General features: G+C 42.6%; 1 protein-coding gene and 1 long non-coding RNA gene across 2 annotated transcripts in view; one reads left to right on the forward strand and one right to left on the reverse strand.

Annotated features, from left to right (window-relative positions):
• Positions 1 to 5,142, forward strand: part of LOC143286890 (sushi, von Willebrand factor type A, EGF and pentraxin domain-containing protein 1-like) — a 35,509-nt gene extending 30,367 nt beyond the window's left edge. Inside the window, exons 17-20 of the mRNA XM_076594808.1 lie at positions 1,377 to 1,546; positions 2,316 to 2,531; positions 3,653 to 3,839; positions 4,942 to 5,142. Coding sequence (XP_076450923.1) covers positions 1,377 to 1,546; positions 2,316 to 2,531; positions 3,653 to 3,839; positions 4,942 to 5,108 — 740 coding nt within the window. The 3' untranslated portion in view covers positions 5,109 to 5,142. The remainder of the gene's footprint in view (positions 1 to 1,376; positions 1,547 to 2,315; positions 2,532 to 3,652; positions 3,840 to 4,941) is intronic.
• A 5,362-nt stretch (positions 5,143 to 10,504) lies between these two features.
• Positions 10,505 to 12,500, reverse strand: part of LOC143286498 (uncharacterized) — a 3,937-nt gene continuing 1,941 nt past the window's right edge. The window contains exons 2-3 of the long non-coding RNA XR_013055824.1: positions 11,828 to 12,030; positions 10,505 to 10,763 (exon numbers count right to left, since the gene is read on the reverse strand). This is a non-coding gene — a long non-coding RNA (uncharacterized LOC143286498). The remainder of the gene's footprint in view (positions 10,764 to 11,827; positions 12,031 to 12,500) is intronic.

Raw genomic sequence — 12,500 nt, forward strand, 5'->3', positions numbered from 1 at the left:
TCTGACCTGTAAGCTCTGTATTATCTCAGTGAGGTAACAGCCCTTCACTGACGTCCTGACCTGTAAGCTCTGTATAATCTCAGTGAGGTGACAGCCCTTCACTGACGTCCTGACCTGTAAGCTCTGTATTATCTCAGTGAGGTAACAGCCCTTCACTGACGTCCTGACCTGTAAGCTCTGTATAATCTCAGTGAGGTGACAGCCCTTCACTGTCATCCTGACCTGTAAGCTCTTGTCTTATCTGTGAGGTAACAGCCCTTCACTGACATCCTTACCTGTAAGCTCTGTCTCATCTCAATGAGGGACATCCTTTCACTTTCATCCTGACCTGTAAGCTCTTGTCTTATCTCAGTGAGGTGACATCCCTTCACTGACATCCTGACCTGTAAGTTCGGTCTTATCTCAGTGAGGTGACAGCCCTTCACTGACATCCTGACCTGTAAGCTCTGTCTTATCTCAGTGAGGTGACAGCTCTTCACTGACATCCTGACCTGTAAGCTCTGTCTTATCTCAGTGAGGTGACAGCTCTTTACAGACATCCTGACCTGTAAGCTCTGTCTTATCTCAGTGAGGTGACAGCTCTTTACAGACATCCTGACCTTTAACCTCTATCCTATCCCAGTGAGGTGACAGCTCTTCACTGACATCCTGACCTGTAAGCTCTGTCTTATCTCAGTGAGGTGACAGCTCTTCACTGACATCCTGACCTGTAAGCTCTGTCTTATCTCAGTGAGGTGACAGCTCTTCACTGACATCCTGACCTGTAAGCTCTGCCTTATCTCAGTGAGGTGACAGCTCTTCACTGACATCCTGACCTTTAAGCTCTGTCCTATCTCAGTGAGGTGACAGCTCTTTACAGACATCCTGACCTGTAAGCTCTGTCCTATCTCAGTGAGGTGACAGCTCTTTACAGACATTCTGACCTGTAAGCTCTGTCCTATCTCAGTGAGGTGACAGCTCTTTACAGACATTCTGACCTGTGAGCTCTGTCCTATCTCAGTGAGGTGACAGCACTTCACTAACATCCTGACCTGTAAGCTTTGCATTATCTCAGTGAGGTAACAGCCCTTTTCTGATAATTATTTTTCCCTTTAAGCTCTGTCTTATCTCAGTGAGGTGACAGCACTTCACCGACACCCTGACCTGTAAGCTCGGTCAGTGAGGTTACAACTCTTGACTGACTTCCTGAACTGAAAGCTCTGTTTTTGTCTCATTGATGTGACAGCCCTTCACCGACATCCAGAGCAGAAAGCTGTGTTTTATCACAGTGAGGTGATAGCTCTTCACAGACAACCATACTCATTAACAATATTCAAGGGTTGAACTTCTTGACTGGCTGGCTGGTTGATTGATTGACTTTTTCTTTTTTTCAACAGAAAGAAGACTGCCCTATCAACAGGTCACAGAGATCAGCTTGCTCTACTTCGCCAACAACTGCAGTTCCTCAACTGAGGAATTGCGTCAGCAGTTTATTTCGCGCATACAGAAATCAATTTTCAAGGATGCATGCGTTGCTGTGCCTTCATGTGCAGCGAAAAACGTACAGGTGATGGACTGATCAACTTGCTATTTTCTGTTTCAGTGTTAGACTTAGTGTTAGATGGAAAATATGAAAGTAATGAATCGAAAACATCTTTTTTGTGTGTTTCACTGCGGGCCTTTTCGTAATGGAAGTGCTGTTTTGAATGTAATTTTCGGAATTACCATATTCTTGATAACAAGCTATCATGTGATGAAGTGATGATGTTAAAGTAATGAGCAGAAAACCGTTATTGGTTTTAGCTATATATATATATATATATTATAGATGGGACCAAAACAACAAACATGTTAACAATGGAAAATAAAACAAACAAATAAATTAACAGAAACAAAACAAATATACAACCAGCCAAACAAAAACCTTCAAAAACACATTTCTAAAAGTAGGTATAACCATAATAAAACTGTAATTTATGGTACCATGTATACCAAATAATGAATAAAATAATGAATGAATAAAACTTCAGTCCTGCAGATGTCATATACTGTACCATGTCAAACCAAAATGCGAGACTGAAAAATTCTGTTGGACTTTCCCCAAGTCAACCGCTGGCCAAAGGAATGACTCTTCAGCGCTTTAAGCAGGGATTTGCGCTGATCGGCTTAGCCAGAGGACGGGTCTGCCAGAATCGTATACTGAGTTAGCCGCAAAATTTTGCCAATACAGCGAACCAATAAGCCTAATTTGCATCAGCTTGAGATGGTTAAAAAAAAAGAAGAAGAAGAAAAAATGGAAAATAATGCATATTCCCTTCTTCTTTCCTCTCTTGCAGGTAACCTGCGGTGTCCAACAGCCTTCAATATATCGCTGGAAACGAAGTGTCAACGGGAAAGAGCTGAGCGTTGAAGAGAAGACCTGGCTTCGCAGGGCCTCCTCCGGACGAGGGGTCTCCCAGCAGCAGCGCCGCTCCACGCATTACTACTTTGTGACGCTAGAGGTGCACGTGCCGTACGTTGAGGAGGGTCTGTCACCTGAAGAAACCTACCTGGTGAGTTGTGCTGTCTGCAGGTGCTTTTCTTTCTTTGTGTTCCTTTGTTTCCTTTCTTTCTTTCTTTTCCTTTTTTCTTCCTTCCTTCCTTCCTTCCCTTCCTTCCTTCCTTTCTTTCTTTCCTTCCTTCCTTTCTTTCTGTCTTTTCTTTCTTTCTGTCTTTCTTTCTTCCTTCTTTCCTTTCTTTTTTTCTCTCTGTCTTTCTTTCCTTCCTTCCTTCCTTTCTTTCTCTTTTTCTTTCTTTTCCTTCTTTCTTTCTTTCTTTTCTTCCTCTCTTCCTTTTCTCTTTCTTTCCTTCCTTCCTTCTTTCCTTCTTTCCTTCCTTCCTTTCTTTCTTTCTGTTTGTTGGTCTGTCGGTCTTCTTTGTTTCCGAACGTATTTCTGTCTTTCTTTCTTTCTGTCTTTCTCCCTTTCCTTTTTTTTTAAAAGATTTATTTTATTCTTTCATTATTTCTTTCTGTCATTGTCCCTTTCTGTCTGTCTGTCTTTCTTTCTTTCCTATTTTTTTTTTTATTCTTTCATTATTTCTTTCTGCCATTGTCCCTTTCTGTCTGTCTTTTTTCTGTCTTCCTCTCTTTCCTTTTTTCTTTCATTCTTTCATGATTTCTTTCTGCCTTTGTCGCTTTCTTTCTGTCTGTCTGTCTGTCTTTCTATATTTCCTGTTTTTTTTTTGTTGTTGTTTTTTTCTTCAGGCATGGTGGAACTTGTGGTAAAATTCTTCTTCTTCTTCCTTTTCGTCGTCTTCATCTTTGTCTTGTTGTTTTCATCATCATCATCATCTTCATCATCATCATCATCATCATCATCATCATCATCACTGTCATCATCATTATCATCATCGTCGTCGTCATCGTCATAGTTATCGTTACCACCATCGTCGCCATCTCAATTATCATCATCATCAACATTGTTTTTTTATTTTTTTATTTTATTATTTTTTTTACATGGATATGCGTCATCGTTGTCTCTCGAATTTGCGTTCGTAAAAGTTTATTATTGCTGGGGGATAGGAGTAGACCAAAGTCGCAATTCACATAATTATACCTACCCCACAGTCAGCGCTTGTGAAACATGTCCACTTTTGATTTTTCTCCAATTTTTTTTTTTTCTGTGTGATGCAGACTTACATGTCCAGTCACGCGCGACTGCGTCAGCGATTGGTCAGTGACGTCAGAGCCGGGAAGCTGAACCTGGGGGGCGTGGTGGTGGTGGGGGAGAGGGGGGTGGGGCCCCCCTCCATGAGGGTGGACTGTCCACCCGGCACTGTCCTCCGTCAGGACCATCTCTCGCTGAACCGTTTCTCTTGTGGTGCGTCGTGTGTTGTGTGTGTTGTGTTGTGTTGTGTGTGTGTGTGTGTGTGTGTGTGTGTGTGTGTGTGTGTTTGACATGGGGGCAGAGAAGGTGTGTGTGTGCGTGTGTGTGTGTGTGTTTGATATGGGGGCGGGGAAGAGGTGTGTGTGTATGTGTGTGTGTCTGTCTCTGTCTGTGTGTGTTTGACATCGGGGCAGAGGAGGTGTGTTTGTGTGTGTGTGTGTGGTGGGGTGGGGGGTGTTTGTGTGTGTGTCTCTGTGTGTGTGTGTGTGTGTGGGTGTTTGTGTGTGTGTGTGTGTGTGTGTGTGTGTGTGTGTGTGTGTTTTACATGGGGGCGGGGGAGGTGTGTGTGTGTGTGTGTGTGTGTGTGTGTGTGTGTGTGTGTGTGATGTGTGTGTGCTTGCTTGTGTGCTTGTGTGTATGTGTGTGTGTGTGTGCTTGTGTGTGTGTGTGTGTGTGTGTGTGTGTGTGTGTGTGTGTGTCTACGCTATAGTACCGTGCTTCATGGTATTCGTGTATTGCAGCTGACCCTTCTGAGGCGGAAATGGGGGATAACCACAGTGAAAGTGAAGCACACATTGCAGCGACATGCTTCCTTAATAAGTCCCCCCCCTCACCCCCAAACCCCTCTGTCCACAGAAAATCAGAAAATCTTACTGGTTATTTTTATTTTTCATTATTTCCTTTTCCTTTTTCAGGTGATTTTCCTTTTAATGTCATATCACACAACAAACATACAATACCCAGATAATGCTTGTTAAAACTAGAACGGATAAAAAAAAGAAAAAGATGTTAGGCATTAGTGATCTGATCTGTAAGGGTGACGATGACATTTGGGTGTATATTATACGCGCGTGTTTAGAAGTCTTGCAGTACAATACATTACAAGGTTCATTTTCAAGTGATTTGCCAAGGCATGTTGTGCATTCTATCAAAAGTTATCATCATCAGTAACGATATACAATTGCATATATAATCGCGAGAGCAGATTGAGAAGAGGTTTAGAAAAAAAAAGAGAAATAAACAACAACGACAATTAGGTAAATCAAACATATCTTCTGACATGAACGTTCCTGTTGTTCTGTGCTGTTCGTGACAGTGGGGTGTCCACTGGGCCACTACCTGCCTCCCGGCAGCCGCCGGTGTCTGCAGTGTCCGCGGGGTCAGTTCACAGAGGGGGGTTACAACGCCACCTCCTGCACCGCCTGCCCTCAGGGACGACGAATCCCGGACGATGATGAGCTCAGCTCTCAGTGTGGGCCCTAGTGCTGTGGGAGGGGAGGTGTGTGTGTGTTGGGGGGGGGGGGGGGGGGGGGGGGGGGAGGGAGGGGCTAGAGGGGGAGGGAACATGTGTTTGGCTTACATATATACTAATATTTATGTACGATATTCATCTTTCACATGTGCCTGGGTTACAATAATAATAATAATAATGGTATTTATATAGCGCTGGATCTTGTGCAGAGACAAATCAAAGCGCTTTCGCACCAGTCATTCACACGCATGCATAACAACTGCTCTCAGTCGTGGGTCAAAGTGTTTGGTTTCTGTACAGACTTATATATATATATATATATATATATATATATATATATATATATATATATATATATGATACGTATCTTTTATATTCATTTGGGCCAACAGCAAAGTGAGAGCTGTGTTATGAATCGTTTCTGCAGTCAATGGGAAATCATTTACAGCTTAGTCTTTTGTGAAAGATTATGACTCTCAAACTAGGAGGCAAAATTGCACTGGCTCTTAGTGCTGCAGCCTTGTGGGCTGGTTGGCCTTTGGGAACCATCCCAACGCCGACTGTCCTAAAACCCTCTTGGCCGAGAGAGTGGGGATGTAACTTGGGCAAAACGCTCCCCACTATAATCAAATTCTAGCCCAAATAGTCGGAACAGCCGTTGCTTCCTTTGCTGTTCTGATGGTCATAACGACTGACTATCATATATCTTTTATACATACCTAGGTTATGACACAGATCTTAGTGTGGGCCCTATTATTGGTGGACACGCCTTGGTTCATACATGGGTTAAACGCGCGCACACGCACATCCACCCACACCCACACTTATTTATATATATAGGCCATATAAGAATATAAGGCATATACATATCCTTCCTTTTCCTCTATTGTCCGTCCATATGCCAGTACATTTATTATGTTTCATGTATAAGTCTTCTGCACAAAGCGTTCCTTTGTGATACCATATATATATATATTTGCAGCAGATTTCTTTTTTTTTCACTTTTTTTCTCCCGTCTTTGTTTTTACGTACCTTTTGTGCACCAGAATTTTGTTGTTGTTGTTGTTGTCGTTGTTTTAATCGGAAGTAATCGGAAGTAAAACAGAATGCACAGACTCAGCGTCACGATAAGGACATTTATTAATGGTGCAGCAGAATGTGTGAGTGATTAAAGGAAGCGAGGTGTCTATTTTGGGCGTCATCTTGGGATGGACAGCTTAAGTGTGTTGGCGGATTGTCACAGTGATGGTCTTGGCGCTGTGCACTGGTTTCCCTTGTTTCCCTTTCAGTTTTGCCATGCTACGCAACTTTTCTAATGACATATATTCGTGTAATATAATGGACAGGCTGATGAGCACGCGCGCACGAGTACACACACGTACTCCCCCCCCCCCACACACACACCAGTAAATAAATAGACACATACAAGAAAACAAACAATAATATCCCTATTTTTCGGTGGATCTACAATGACCAGTATGTGTCATGACAAATTTTCTCCTATCAGTGGATGTGTAACTAAAAGACTAGATTCTACTAACTTTATATTCAAATCATTTGTGAATAGATGCTCTTGAGTAACCATAATCAGAATTTACAAGCAATACAAATGTGCAAGGTCAATAACATGTAGGCATGTGACACAATGTGGAGTGATGGCCTAGAGGTAACGCGTCCGCCTAGGAAGCGAGAGAATCTGAGCGCGCTGGTTCGAATCACGGCTCAGCCGCCGATATTTTCTCCCCCTCCACTAGACCTGGAGTGGTGGTCTGGACGCTAGTCATTCGGATGAGACGATAAACCGAGGTCCCGTGTGCAGCATGCACTTAGCGCACGTAAAAGAACCCACGGCAACAAAAGTGTTGTTCCTGGCAAAATTCTGTAGAAAAATCCACTTCGATAGGAAAAACAAATAAAACTGCACGCAGGAAAAAATACAAAAAAAAGAAAAAAAGAAAAAGAAAAAGGGTGGCGCTGTAGTGTAGCGACGCGCTCTCCCTGGGGAGAGCAGCCCGAATTTCACACAGAGAAATCTGTTGTGATAAAAAGAAATACAAAATACAAAATACAAAAAATATACAAAACTTGTTTGTTGAAGTGCGTTGTGTATCATGACTGAGACCAAAAAAAAAAAAAAAAACTCGCAAAAAACAAACAAAAAAAACAACACTCCCAACCAACTAACCAAACAAAAAACAAAACAAAACAAACCACCCCCCCCCCCCCCAAAAAAAAAAAAAGAAAAAAGAAAAAGAAAGAAAAGGCAACATTTTACGTAACTCTGTATGTATGCAAGACGTACCCTCATCGTTGTTGTAATCAATCAAGGTTTCTGTGATCTGGAGTTTACAAAGTGAGCGTGAACTGACCGGGTTGTGGCGGACTGTGGTCATGGGGCATTCGTGTGTGCAGGTGTGTGTGTGAATGTGTATGAGTGTGTGTGTGTGTGTGTGTGTGTGTGTGTGTATGTGTGTGTGTGTGTGTGTGTGTGTGTGCGCGCGTGAGTTTTTGTCGCTTTTGTCGGTGTTTGCGTGCTAGTTGGTTCGATGAGCCAGGACTATTTTCGTGGTTTTTTTTTTAATATTTCAATTATTTGCCTTCTAGGTTTGTTTTATTTTAATGTATTTACTTATTATTTTGTTTGTGTCCTATTTTTTTTCATTTCATTCTTTGTTCATGTTTTATACTGATATTTTGTATTGTGTTGTATCGTGTTGTACTGTATCTTGTCGTATCGTATCGTTTCGTATCATATTGAATCGCATAGTACTGCATTGTGCTGCACTGCTCTGCACTGTGCTATACTGTACTGTACTATATTGCGTAGCGTTGCACTACTTCTTTTCACAACAGATTTGTCTGTGTGAAATTTTGGTTCCACTCCAGAAAGAGATTGTCGGCACAGAACAGCGCCACCCCAAATTTTTTTTTCTCCTGTTTGCAAGTGTTTTTTTTTTTTTTTTGCTCAGAAATGGACGTTCTTGTTGTGAAGGATTTCAGTGATGTGCCGCTTTATAATCCAGTGCTGATAGCCATGGTTTTCCATTCAATAAATCCGTTCATCGTTTTGCTTTGAAATGGTTGTTATTGTTGTGAAGGATCTGACTTGTACTTGATATTCTTGTGTTCATAGCCATTGTGTGCCATTCTTCTTCTTCTTCTTCTTCTTCTGCGTTCACTCGTTTGTGCACGAGTGGGCTTTTACGTGTATGACCGTTTTTACCCCGCCATGTAGGCAGCCATACTCCGTTTTCGGGGGTGTGCATGCTGGGTATGTTTTTGTTTCCATAACCCACCGAACGCTGACATGGATTACAGGATCTTTAACGTGCGTATTTGATCTTCTGCTTGCATATACACACGAAGGAGGTTCAGGCACTAGCAGGTCTGCACATATGTTGACCTGGGAGATCGTAAAAATCTCCACCCTTTACCCACCAGGCGCCGTCACCGTGATTCGAACCCGGGACCCTCAGATTGACAGTCCAACGCTTTAACCACTCGGCTATTGCGTCCGTCGTGTGCCATTCAATAAATGGGCTCATTGTTTTGCTCAGAAATGGTTGTTAATGTTGTGAAGGATTTCACGTTTACTTCATATATTCTTGTGTTGGCAGCCATGGTGTACCATTCAGTAATGGGGTTCATTTCATTGTTTTTGCTCAGAAATGGTTGTTATTATTGTGAAGGATTTCACGTGTACTTAATACTCTTGTGCTCATTGCCATTGTGTGCCATTCATTAACTCACTCAGTACGGCCAGTCCTCTCTTCTCTTATCTACACAGACCCCTCGGATGTCCAGTGGGTGTCTCAATGACCCAACCTTTAGCTTCCGTCGTCAGAATTGTGGTATTCTTTGTCAACATTCACCTTTTCAGTATAAGAGCCTTCCGCTTACAATAGGTTGATGATGGTAACTGGGGTGAAACGCTGTTAACGTCGTCTCTTTCGCCGTTCGTATGGAAAGAGTTGAAGTTGTTCCATTCAATACACGTTCTCACAAGCACACACATACACGTTCTCACAACAAGTACACACATACACGTTCTCACAAGCACACACATACACGTTCTCACAAGCACACACATACACGTTCTCACAAGCACACACATACACGTTCTCACAAGCACACACATACACGTTCTCACTGGCACACACATACACGTTCTCACTGGCACACACATACACGTTCTCACAAGCACACACATACACGTTCTCACAAGCACACACATACACGTTCTCACAAGCACACACATACACGTTCTCACTGGCACACACACCACTTTGATCTTGTGCGTGCGTATCAGGATGATATTGTGTTACTATACAAAGAACCTCGTTTCGGTTTCATTTCCATGAACATTAATTCATGTTGGCATGCTTAGCGTCTTATCGGATTTTTTATCAACACGTACATTCTTAGTGTGCTTTATTGATCGTTTTTTGTTTGTTTTTGTTGTTGTTTGTTTTGTTTTGTTTTGTTTTGGGTTTGTTTTGTTTGGTTGGTTGGTTGTTTTTTTTTTTTTTGTAATCATCAGTGGTGTGTTCATATTATAGACGTTGCAAACAGAAATAGCGTGATCGTCATTGTTGTATATTTATCTATTCGTTTATTTATTTATTCATTCATTTATTTATTTATTCAATTATTGATTCATTCATTCATCCACTGTTCCGGAAATTACAGCAACTGAGTTTGTCACTTCGTGGGAAAGTAAGACAGTGGTCACAATGTGCATGTTTGTTACTTTAGCACAGTTGTATGACATGTGCAGATACCTTTGAGGCTATTGTTTGTTTTGTAGTTTTACTTGGCATTGTTAGTATTTGTGTGATTTTGTGAGCCAGTTTTGTTTTTGTCACTGTTCTTTGACACTGCGGTACATGTATATCTCTGTGCTATCTATCTATCTATCTATCTATCGATCTATCTAACTGTCTGTACTTTCTGTTTGATGTACATCTATTCCTTGTATATATATATATATATATATATATATATATATATATATATATGTGTGTGTGTGTGTGTGTGTGTGTGTGTGTGCGTGCGTCTCTCTGTGTGTGTGTCTGTGTAAGAATGTCACCATGAACATGCCCACACCCATGACTGTCTAACGACTTCTTCCACACACCTATCTCCCACTTCAGAAATAGTCTCCTAGAAGCTACCCGCACAACTAACTAACCAATCAACCAACCAGCAAGCCAACCAGCCAACCCAGCCAACCTACAAACCAAAGAAAGAACAAGCCCCCCCCCCTACCCCCAACCCCCCGTCCCCCCCCCCCCCCCCCCCCCCCCCCCCCCCCAACTAACCACCTTCCAACCAACTCATCAACTAGCTTTCCATTCCACTGTTGTACTGACAAAGGGAAAAAAACAACCCCAACAATCCAAATGAATGAAGATTCAGAAAAAAGATTTATTCCATCCGCTTGCTACAGATAACTGGCTAAGGAAAATGAGAGCCGGGGAAAGACTGCAAAATTGATCAAGAGTTTTCAGCTGCACTGTTCTTCAGAACACACGTGGAGATATGGATGTAAGTGTCCCGGGATCCAAATGGCTGGTGATCGCGTCTTTGTCTTTAGCTGAAGTTCTGTTGGGGGGGGGGGGGGGGGGGGGGGGGGGGGGGGGGGGGGGGGTCTGCCTCCTTGTTTTCTGTATGATAAAACAACCGACATTAATTAAAAATTTTTTTCTTCTTCTTCTTTTCTCTCTCTCTCTCTCTTTGTTTTTCTTGGTAATTTTTTTTTAACAATGACACTCAAAATAAAGAACCACAACAGACATAGAAGACCAGATCAATTAATTAATCAATCAATCAACCAATCAATCGACCAATTAATTAATTAATGTTGTATGTATGTATGGACCTAGGTATGTGTGTGTGTGTGTGTGTGTGTGTGTGTGTGTGTGTGTCTGTCTGTCTGTCTGTCTGTTTGTGTCCGTCTAACTGTCCGTGTGTGCGTGCGTGTGTGTGTGTGCGTGAGTGTGTGTATGCATAAATGAGATAGATGGATAGATTGATGACTAGTACATAGATAGATGAGAGAGAGAGACAGACAGACAGACAGACAGACAGACAGACAGACAAAGAAACATAGAAGAAATTACAGACGGACAAACAAACACAACCAAACAGACTGAGTGATAGGCAGGAAGAAAGAACGGGCAACAAATATACACAGACTGACAGACACGACAGGCAGATAACATACAAACCAACAACAGACCAACAAACACAGAAACAGTAAACCTGAACCCCCACCCCCTATACCCACCCCAAAAAAGTGGAGTGATGGCCTAGAGGTAACCCGTCCGCCTAGTAAGCGAGAGAATCTGAGCGCGCTGGTTCGAATCACGGCTCAGCCGCCGATATTTTCTCCCCCTCCACTAGACCTTGAGTGGTGGTGTGGACGCTAGTTATTCGGATGAGACGATAAACTGAGGTACCGTGTGCAGCATGCACGTAGCGCACGTAAAAGAACCCACGGCAACAAAAGGGTTGTTCCTGGCAAAATTCTGTAGAAAAATCCACTTCAATAGGAAAAACAAATAAAACTGCACGCAGGAAAAAAATACACAAAAAAATGGGTGGCGCTGTAGTGTAGCGAGTCGCTCTCCCTGGGGAGAGCAACCCGAATTTCACAGAGAGAAATCTGTTGTGATAAAAAGAAATACAAATACAAATACAAATAGAAAAGAAAGCCCGTGTTTCTTACCAGTTGGTATCAGGTTCACGACTTTTGATGCCAAGTCTGAAAGCCTCTATGGCGTCCCTCAGCCTGCTTGCTGCTCCCTGTCCGTCTCTCTTGATGCCAGTCCTGAAGGACTCTATGGCATTCTCTATCCAGTCTGGCTGCGTGTTGACCACACTCACAGTCATCAGCAACATCAGCACCACCACGACCATCATCATCTTGGTCTGCAACATCAGTGAGTAATTCGAACACATCAATGTCGGCTGTCAGGGTGGAGAAAAATCACGTCGTGTTTTCTGAAAAGTCGGTAATTTCAACATAATTTGTTGTATTTGTATTTCTTTTTTTTAATTTTTTTTTTATCACAACAGATTTCTCTGTGTGAAATTCGGACTGCTCTCCCTAGGGAGAGCGCGTCGCTACACTGCAGCACCACCCATTTAAAATTTTTTTTCCTGCGTGCAGTTTTGTTTGATTTTCCTATCGAAGTGGATTTTTCTGCAGAATTTTGCCAGGAACAAGCCTAGTGTTGCCATGGGTTCTTTTACGTGCGCTAAGTGCATGCTGCACACGGGACCTCGGTTTATCGTTTCATCCGAATAACTAGCGTCCACACCACCACTCAAGGTCTAGATCGGCGGCTGAGCTGTGATTCGAACCAACGCGCTCAGATTCTCTCGCTTCCTAGGCGGAC

Source organism: Babylonia areolata, chromosome 10 (genome assembly GCF_041734735.1).
Source record: "Babylonia areolata isolate BAREFJ2019XMU chromosome 10, ASM4173473v1, whole genome shotgun sequence".
Lineage (NCBI taxonomy): Eukaryota > Metazoa > Mollusca > Gastropoda > Neogastropoda > Buccinidae > Babylonia > Babylonia areolata.